Below are 10015 nucleotides of genomic sequence, written 5' to 3' on the forward strand. Positions count from 1 at the left end.
CAAAGTTATTTATAAAATTTTATTTTTTTTATTACCTTTATTTTTATCAAATACTTGATCATTTATTTTTAAATTAAACTAAGTTTTGTTTTTATATTTTTACAATTTTAAAATTGATATCATTATTATCTAATTAATTAGCTTTCACATACTAAAATTCTTAACAAGCAAGTTAACAAATATCTTAATTTTATCTAATTATGAATTTTTAATATTTATTTTGTAATACTAAGAATTATTTTTTAAAATTCTAAATTTAGCCCGAGTAATATAATTGAATAACAAATATATTATAAATTTAATAATTAAAAACATATAAAAATAAAAGCAATTGTTATCCAGTTTTGAGAATAAATAATGTAAATAAAAAATAATAGATAAAGGAGTTGCTTAAAAATATTTTATTGACTGCTTTAGTAATAGTTTCAAATTTACTCGATTCCTTATTCTTTTTAGACTTGGATTGAAAATAAATTCATTCATCGGCTTTTGATATTAGGTTCGACTTTTTATTTTTTTTTCTTTTTCGATAACTTACTGTATAAGTGTGGTAATTTTTTTTTATGTTCTTATATGATCGAAGATAATATATTTCTGATGAAAAAAAGTGTAAACAAGTACATTATCTGTTTTTGAAAAAAAAAAACAGGTACATTATCTGTTCGTTAAGCCGACGAAATAGACGGGTGGGCGTGTGCTGTCGGAATATCTGGAAATCGATAAAGCTGATGAAGTGCGTCCAAACTTTTGGTTTTTTAAATCAAAGGTGCTTCCACACTTTGGTTTTTTTAATCAAAGGTATGTCTACTTTTTTTTAAAAAAATGCAAATTGCATTCACACTTTTTATTTTTATATAAAAAATCAAAGATGCGTCCACACTTTTCACATGGTGAAATAGTGCATTATTGAGGAGGGAAAGCTAAAGTAACGTGCCAACCCATGGCGCTATGATGCCACTGCTTTGCTTTGCTCACATGACGTCACTGCTAATGTCTGTTATTTCACTTTACAACTTCTCCCCCCCCCCCCCCCCCCGCCCTTACACGCGGTTTGTGCTCCCAGAATACCTCATTTGAACAAAGTTTTTTTATTAATTTAATTATTAAATATTAAGAAAAATTTAAAATGCGAAGAAATTAATTAATTTGTATTTATAAAAAATTAAGCAATTAATTAATAATTTTTTTATATTATAAAAATTAAATAGTAAAATATTTAATATTTTAAATTAATAAAAAATTAATTAATGATTTTTTAATATATTAATGAGATATTTAATATATTTTTTAAAAATTAAAAGATTAATAAGTGAATTTTTATATAAGAATAAGGATTAAATAGTAAATTGTATATTTTTATATGGTGAATGTCCCGCGTCCATGGTTTTTCAATTTTAATTAAAAAAAAAAGTTGCAAAAGGTAACAGCTAATGCTAGAGGACAATCCTTATTAATGCCTCCTCTCTTCTGCCTCTCCATGATATCCATATTTCATTTTTCTGTCTTCTCTAGTTCAACAACTCCAAAAATCTCGCATTATCTTCCAATATCAGCGAAGAACATTGAAAAGAATTCTGGGTTTTGGTGGGTTTACGCTATAATTCTTGTTAGTTAACTAGTGATTGTTGTTCCATCTTCATCCATGGATGGTGCTGACCTCTATAGAGCCAGTAGTAGCATAAGAAGGAGCTCTTCTATATGGAGAAATAATTCTGCAGATGTTTTCTCAAGATCTTCTAGAGAAGAAGATGATGAAGAGGCTCTTAAATGGGCTGTTCTTGAAAAGCTACCTACTTATGATCGTTTGAGGAAAGGTATTTTGATTAGTGGATCCAAAGGTGAAGCTAATGAGGTTGAAATAGATTCTCTTGGATTCCAGGAAAGGAAAAGTTTGCTTGAGAGATTGGTGAGAGTTACTGAAGAGGATAATGAGAAATTCTTGTTGAAGCTCAAAGATCGAATTGATAGGTAAGATTTCTGCTGGCTCATGCTAAGAAAATTTGCAATTACTGGAAATATGGGTCTATCCAAGAAAGAAAAGTTATGTTGGTTGTCAAATTCTTCTTCTCATGCTCATTTTCCTTGATATTTCTCTCTGATTTCTTGGTGATATAGGGTTGGAATTGAGGTCCCAACAATTGAAGTTCGATTTGAGCATCTAAATATTGAAGCAGAAGCTTTGGTAGGAACCAGTGCTTTGCCTACTTTCTTCAACTTCTTAATTAATATACTAGAGGTAATTACTACTTGCAGAAGTTTATTTTTGCCTTTTTATAATTTTATACTAGTCTAATAAACTAACTTTTTCTTCGATTTTGAAGGGTTTCTTGAATAATCTTCATGTCTTTCCAAGTAGAAAGAAACCATTTACCATCCTTAAGGATATTAGTGGAGTCATCAAGCCCTCAAGGTGAGACCATGATCTCAGATATGGTTAATTTCTTAGTATATCCTGAATATTTTGCAGTGAGAGTTGTTTTTTTACATTTGTAATGGTTTATTTTCGGCATGGATATGTTCCAGAATGACTTTACTTTTGGGTCCTCCGAGTTCTGGAAAGACTACACTTTTGCTGGCTTTAGCTGGAAAGCTTGATCCTAATTTGAAGGTGGTGATATATTTTCATACAACTCTTAACTGTTCAAACTTGGGTTTTCATTTTTAACTTGAGATGTTGAATTTCTCTTGCAGTTCTCTGGTAGTGTGACTTACAATGGCCACGGGTTGAATGAATTTATTGCCCAGAGAACAGCTGCCTATATTAGTCAGCATGATCTTCATATAGGGGAAATGACTGTAAGGGAAACTCTGGGATTTTCTGCTAGATGCCAAGGGGTTGGATGTCTACAAGGTTAGATTATTGGATCTTTTCTTTCCTAACATCATTTAGGACTCGCACGTAATCTGAGTTTGACATAATTGAAAAATTTTGGAAATTTGCAGATATGCTTGCAGAGTTATCTAGAAGAGAAAAAGCAGCTAATATTAAACCTGATCCGGATATTGATGTTTTCATGAAGGTAAGGATACGTTTATAAGAATTTTAAAAGAGTTACCATCCCAGAACAAGCTGCATTCATGGAGATTGATTTTCATTTTGTCATACTTGTTTGTGTTATAGGCTGCAGCAACAGAAGGACAAGAAGCTAGTTTGGTCACAGATTATATTTTGAAGGTATTGCAATAACAAAGTGCTATAATATCATAAAATGTTTTCAGAAGCTGCTAATAATTTATTTAACTTATTTTTTCACTTAAATTTGCAGATTTTGGGATTAGATGTCTGTGCAGATACCTTGGTAGGAGATGAAATGTTGAGGGGTATCTCTGGAGGACAAAGGAAGCGTGTTACAACAGGTAAATAGCATCCACCAATTTGTTTTTAATGCCAAATAAGATTTAGTTTTCCATTCAAAATTTCAAATAAAGTGACTTGAATGAAATCTCCAACATTCAAATTGAAGGTGAAATGCTGGTTGGGCCATCAAGGGCACTTTTTATGGACGAGATCTCCACTGGCTTGGACAGTTCAACAACTTACCAAATAGTGAACTCATTAAAGCAATCTATCCACATTCTTAACGGAACTGCTGTCATTTCCCTCCTCCAGCCAGCACCTGAGACTTACGACCTATTCGATGACATTATTCTGCTGGCAGACGGCCAGATTGTGTACCAGGGTCCTCGTGAAGATGTGCTTGGCTTTTTTGAGTATATGGGCTTCAAGTGTCCTGAAAGAAAAGGGGTGGCTGATTTCTTGCAAGAAGTAAGCATAAGTAAAGTTTTGTCTTTTCTTTAAGAAGTTTATATGTGCAGTTCCATGATACTAATGAATAATGAATTCATTGCAGGTGACATCAAGGAAAGATCAGCAGCAGTACTGGGCAAATAGAGATCAACCTTACAGTTTTATATCAGTCCAGGAATTTTCTGAGGCGTTTCAATCATATGACGTGGGTCAAAGACTTGGACAAGAGCTTTCTACACCATTTGATAAGGCCAAGAGCCACCCTGCTGCTTTGCCAACTGTGAAGTATGGTGTTGGAATGGTGGAACTGCTCAAAGCTTGCTTCTCAAGAGAGTACTTACTCATGAAGAGGAACTCATTTGTCTATATTTTCAAGCTCATCCAAGTAATTATCTATATAAGTTTACATTTTCCTAGTTTCCCTTTTCAAATTTTGTATGTGTTTTTAACAATTTTCCTTTTGTTTTTGCCACTAGCTTACAACTATGGCAATCATTGGGATGACACTCTTCCTGCGAACTAATATGCACCGAGACAATCTCATTGATGGAGGAATTTATTTGGGTGCCTTGTTCTTTTCTGTCGTCATGATCATGTTCAATGGAATGTCAGAGCTATCTATGACCATTGCAAAGCTTCCTGTGTTTTACAAGCAAAGGGACCTCCTATTCTATCCTTCATGGGCATATTCTCTTCCCTCATGGATTCTTAAAATTCCTATATCATTTTTGGAAGTTGCTGTTTGGGTGTTCATCACTTATTATGTCATGGGATTTGACCCTAATGTTGGAAGGTGAGAAACAAAAGAAAATGAGAAGAAAGAGAAAAAACAAGGCCTATATTTATTAGAACAAGTAAAGCAATTTGATATGATCCAGCTGAGACAAAATGGTATTGACTGCAGGTTATTCAAGCAGTACATTCTGCTCTTCCTTGTTAACCAGATGGCCTCTGCTCTATTCCGATTTATTGCTGCAGTTGGAAGGAACATGATTGTTGCTAACACATTTGGGTCATTTGCACTACTTATACTTTTTGCATTAGGTGGCGTCGTCCTGTCACGAGGTACATATAATTAATAGATAAGTGTGTTTAACAGACTAAACTTTCTCAAAATAAACATGAATGAGTAAAGCTTTTTTCCTATGTTTGGTGCCACAGAGGAGATCAAGAAATGGTGGATATGGGGTTACTGGTTATCACCAATGATGTATGGGCAGAATGCAATAGTAGTCAATGAGTTTCTTGGAAAAAGCTGGAGCCATGTAATATTCTTGAACTTGCCTTTCTTTATTTGTGTTTTCACCTGTAAATAGCCAAGATATATCTAAATTTAATCTGAAAATTTACAGATTCCACCAAACTCAACAGAATCGTTGGGAGTACTGCTAATGAAAAGTCGAGGATTCTTCCCTCATGCATATTGGTATTGGATAGGAGTAGGTGCATCGGCGGGATTCGTGCTACTATTCAACTTATGTTTCACTCTTGCTCTCACTTTCCTTAACCGTGAGTGTCATTGTCTTCTCATTTCATGCTTTCTGAAAATGAGATTATTCTAATGTCTTGCAAATAATATTTGGCAGCATTTGAGAAGCCTCAGGCTGTTATATCTGATGAGCCTGAAACCAGTGGCAGACTTGAAAGCAGGCACACTACCAACACAGGTAATAGACTCATTGATTTAAGTTCAGCTCAAATCATTTCATATTTTCTTATTAGTTGCCATCTTAATGAATTCAATTACCTGCAGAGAATGAGATGAGTGATATTGATGAGTCGAACCATAAGAAGAAGAAAGGAATGGTCCTTCCATTTGAGCCACATTCTATTACCTTTGATAATGTTATATACTCTGTTGATATGCCGCAGGTATCATAAGTTGAAAAAATAGAAACACACAGTTCTTCCATGGTGACAGTTCTTTCATGGTGACATGTTCAGAAGAAAATAACATAACTTGATCTCGTTAAATTGAACTTACAGGAAATGAGAAATCAGGGAATTGCTGAAGATAAACTGGTGCTATTGAAGGGTGTAAGTGGTGCTTTCAGGCCTGGTGTTCTCACGGCATTAATGGGTGTTAGCGGTGCCGGTAAAACTACTCTGATGGATGTGCTGGCTGGTAGAAAAACTGGTGGATATATCGAGGGGAGCATCAAAATTTCTGGATATCCAAAGAAGCAAGAAACTTTTGCTAGAATTTCAGGATATTGCGAGCAAAATGACATCCACTCTCCACATGTTACTGTTTATGAATCCTTAATCTACTCAGCTTGGCTTCGTCTACCCCCTGAAGTCGACTCTGAAACCAGAAAGGTAAGGATCTCTATCAGAAGGCTGCTTTATGTTCAAGGCAAGTTTGTGTGCTTCGAATATCATTACTCTTGCCCCTTGTTTGCTTTGGCTTGCCTACCATCTTGGGTTAGTTCATTCAAATTGTTTTGCATTGCTTGGTCCAAAAGGCATTTGTATCTAATCATTTGATGAAGTTTAAAGCAACCTGTTCTGTCTTGCTCAGAATGCTGGTCAAAGATGATTTCAATATCTTGAATGAATCCTTTCTGTCTATAAACCGTTAAACAAACGGAAGAAGATATAAGTCAGCTGCATGCAATTAAATCCTTGTTGCAAAATTTTGATGCAGATGTTTGTTGATGAAGTCATGGAGCTTGTGGAACTGAATCCATTGAGGCAAGCACTAGTCGGGTTGCCTGGTGTGAATGGTTTGTCTACTGAGCAGCGGAAGCGGCTAACCATTGCAGTTGAGCTAGTGGCAAACCCCTCTATAATATTCATGGACGAGCCAACTTCCGGGCTTGATGCAAGAGCTGCTGCAATTGTGATGAGAACAGTTAGGAACACCGTGGACACAGGAAGAACTGTTGTGTGCACCATCCATCAACCAAGCATCGACATATTTGAAGCTTTTGACGAGGTAAAAATTTTCTGTGAAATAATAATCTCAAAATATAGTGCTGTATTTTTAAAGCAAGAATGAATGTGATTTATTCATTATGATGTTGCAGCTATTCCTGATGAAGCGAGGAGGAGAAGAGATATATGTAGGGCCATTGGGTCGGCATTCTAGCCGTCTAATTAACTATTTTGAGGTAACAACATGAAAAACTCATCTCTGAACACCTTGTTTTCATGTTAAATTCATGCTAACTCAGTTGTCATTCTTTTAATCTAGGAAATCAACGGAGTCAGTAAAATTACAGATGGTTATAATCCAGCCACCTGGATGTTGGAAGTTACCAGTTCTGCACAAGAGTTGTCTCTGGGGGTTGATTTTGCTGTCATCTACAAGAATTCAGAACTGTACAGGTAATGTTTGTACCAGAAAGCTAAATGGTTAACCAGAGGAAATGATTTTACAACTTTTGATGTTTTCGATAGCTAAAAGAATACAGTGAGATTTGTTCTTACATTTGTTGTTCATATATGTCTCATGTTTTCAGGAGAAACAAAGCAACTATCGAGGCATTAAGCACTCCAGCCCCTGGTTCGAAGGACCTCTATTTCCCTACACAGTATTCGCAGTCATTTTTTACACAATGCCTAGCTTGCTTGTGGAAGCAACGTTTGTCCTACTGGCGAAATCCGCCATATACTGCCGTAAGGTTTTTGTTTACGACGTTCATAAGTTTGATGTTCGGGACAATGTTCTGGGATCTTGGCACCAAAACGTAAGTCATATGCTAATACTGGAATAGTTTGACGGTTCATACTGCAACTTACTGTTTGTTTCCGATTTTCTTCTTATTCCCATTTCTTATGCACTGTAGATCAAAGCAACAAGACATTTTCAATTCTCTCGGTTCGATGTACGCAGCAGTACTATTCATCGGGATTCAAAATGCAGCATCTGTGCAGCCAGTAGTTGCTGTTGAAAGAACTGTCTTCTACAGGGAAAGAGCTGCAGGGATGTATTCAGCTATGCCCTATGCCTATGCACAGGTAATAAGTTATTACGTGTTTAAGAAATTTCTTAGTATGCAGAATGTTCCTGAGTCTTGTTTTAACAAACCTCATCTTTTGTAACAGGTCCTAATTGAGCTTCCATACATTTTTATACAAGCTGCTGTATATGGTCTCATCACATATGCAATGATCGGTTTCGAATGGACTGCTGCTAAGTTCTTTTGGTATCTGTTCTTCATGTACTTCACATTACTGTATTTCACCTACTATGGAATGATGACTGTCGCCGTCACGCCAAATCAACACATTGCCTCTATAATTTCTTCAGCATTTTATGCAATATGGAACCTTTTTTCAGGATTCATCATCCCTAGAACTGTAAGCATCGATCGCCGTTAATTCTTTGAATTTTTCTGTCCTTTTATGATTGAGTTATCCTGTGGACTAAACCATTTGTCTGATCTGGGTGTAACAGAGGATGCCTGTGTGGTGGAGATGGTTCTACTGGGTATGTCCAGTGTCATGGACTTTGTATGGATTAATTGCATCTCAGTTTGCAGACATTAAGGATCCTATTGAAGGTGGTGTAACAGTTGAACAATTTGTAAAAGCTTATTATGGCGTCAAGCATGATTTTCTGGGAGTTGTAGCAGCTATGATTGTTGGGTTCACAGTCCTCTTTGCATTTATCTTTGCTGTTTCTGTTAGGTCCTTTAATTTCCAGAAGAGATAGAGATTTTCCTTTTTTTTTTTTTTTGGTTCTATATTCATTGTTTGTGTTTGTTTTGTCTATAGGCTAGTTTAATGTACTACAATGATGAAAATGAGAAAGGATCAAAGAACAATATGTCAATCTGTTGTACATTTTGTTCATTAATACATGTGTTTGATTATAGATCAAGAAAATATTTATTTGCCCATGTGGATTCATACTTAAATGGAAGTTCTGTCTGTGAAATGATCCACTTTACAGTGCAATGCAGAGGTGAGGGGTCTGAGCCTATATATATATATATATATATATAATAAATTATAAATATGCATAAAGAGTTTCAGAAGCAAATATTTTATTCCATTCAAATTACAGTCCTGTTAAAATTGCCGTTAATTAAATAAAATGACTAAATTACCCTCCTCCTTATTCTCCATTTCCACCGTAATCCTCAATGCCACCATATTCTTTTCCTCCAAATCCAAGAACTTGATATACACCAAAATTGTTCCAAGAACATCAACAGCCCAAATTTCTGGCATCAACTTCACATTATTTTTAAATTACTCTAATATCAACAAACCCATTCTAAAATTCTAGATGTTTGAGATGTTCTTTCATCGATGTTTCCACTTGTTTACAGCGTCGGCCCTCTTCATGATTTGCTTTCTTATAACATTTCAGATGATCACGAACTGAAAACTTTAGGTTCAAATCCATAGAAGGAAGATACTGCAGCAAAAGGTCTTTTCTGTGGATAATGAGACCTGATCTTGTCACCAGCGACTCTGCAATTGTGCCATCGAAAGTTTTGGCTCAAACGAAGGGGAGAGGCATTATAGCATGTTGGTGTCCACATGACAAAAAAAAAGGTCTTGAACCATCCATCAATAGGAGGGTTTTTAAGTCATATGGGATGGAATTCAATGATCGAAAGTGTGGCTACCGGAGTGCCGCTGTTTCGTTGGCCTTTTTTTACAGAGAAATAGACGAAATGTTGGTTTGCTTGCAATGAGTGGGACATTGGTATGGAGATTAACAATGATGCAAAGGGAGAGGAAATTGAAGATCTGGTGAGAAAGTTGATGGAGAAAGAAGAAGGAAAAGAAATGAAAAAGAGAGCAATGGAGTGGAAGGAAAGACACCTCAATTGAAGAGTCTTTGTCTCATTGTTGATTGGCGAAGGGGATTTATGGTTTTCTGTGTAGAAGGAACTGATGGAGAGAGAGAAATCATATGGTGATATATGTTGAATCAGCTTCTGAATCTTATCGATCTCTCTTCGCGGGTCTACTGCGAATAGGAAGGAGAAAGGAGGGAGGTGGAAGGGCATGGGCAAACATGGATTCAGAAGTTGTAAATCCCAAGAGAAAGGATTAGATATTTTGTTAAAGAAATCTCTTTGCAGATTAAGAGATTGAATGGGTTAGAGATAAGAATATTTTTGGAAACAAATAATATTCTCACCTTTGACTATGTACAAATCATTACTTAATAGATTCAATGGATGGAGGGATATTCAATTTGGACGGAAGTAAAAATGAAAAGCACATTCATTAATTATCTTAAATCTTAGGAACTAGAAAATAATTTTTCCTTAAAAAACTATTATTCATACACAGATGACG

At 35.4% G+C, this 10015-nt stretch overlaps 1 protein-coding gene across 1 annotated transcript; it reads left to right on the forward strand.

Annotated features, from left to right (window-relative positions):
* The first annotated feature begins 1445 nt into the window (after positions 1 to 1445).
* LOC110613013 (pleiotropic drug resistance protein 1) lies at positions 1446 to 8596 on the forward strand. Its single transcript, XM_021753914.2, has 24 exons — positions 1446 to 1968; positions 2116 to 2236; positions 2322 to 2410; positions 2524 to 2608; positions 2692 to 2851; positions 2944 to 3020; positions 3122 to 3175; positions 3267 to 3357; positions 3465 to 3766; positions 3852 to 4133; positions 4225 to 4541; positions 4653 to 4813; positions 4910 to 5013; positions 5101 to 5257; positions 5335 to 5415; positions 5502 to 5620; positions 5735 to 6067; positions 6396 to 6686; positions 6778 to 6861; positions 6945 to 7078; positions 7213 to 7440; positions 7540 to 7711; positions 7799 to 8053; positions 8151 to 8596. Exons 1-24 carry the CDS (start codon positions 1643 to 1645, stop codon positions 8406 to 8408), a joined length of 4281 nt encoding a protein of 1426 aa, XP_021609606.1. The 5' UTR covers positions 1446 to 1642; the 3' UTR covers positions 8409 to 8596.
* Positions 8597 to 10015: the final 1419 nt, after the last annotated feature.

This window comes from Manihot esculenta, chromosome 4 (assembly GCF_001659605.2).
Source record: "Manihot esculenta cultivar AM560-2 chromosome 4, M.esculenta_v8, whole genome shotgun sequence".
Classification (NCBI taxonomy): Eukaryota; Viridiplantae; Streptophyta; class Magnoliopsida; order Malpighiales; family Euphorbiaceae; genus Manihot; species Manihot esculenta.

Coding starts and splice junctions, on each gene's coding strand:
- LOC110613013 (XM_021753914.2), top strand. CDS start 1,643: ATGGATGGTGCTGACCTCTATAGAGCCAGTAGTAGCATAAGAAGGAGC. Junction 4,134..4,224: donor ATATTTTCAAGCTCATCCAA/GTAATTATCTAT, acceptor TTTTGCCACTAG/CTTACAACTATGGCAATCAT. Junction 5,258..5,334: donor TGCTCTCACTTTCCTTAACC/GTGAGTGTCATT, acceptor AATATTTGGCAG/CATTTGAGAAGCCTCAGGCT.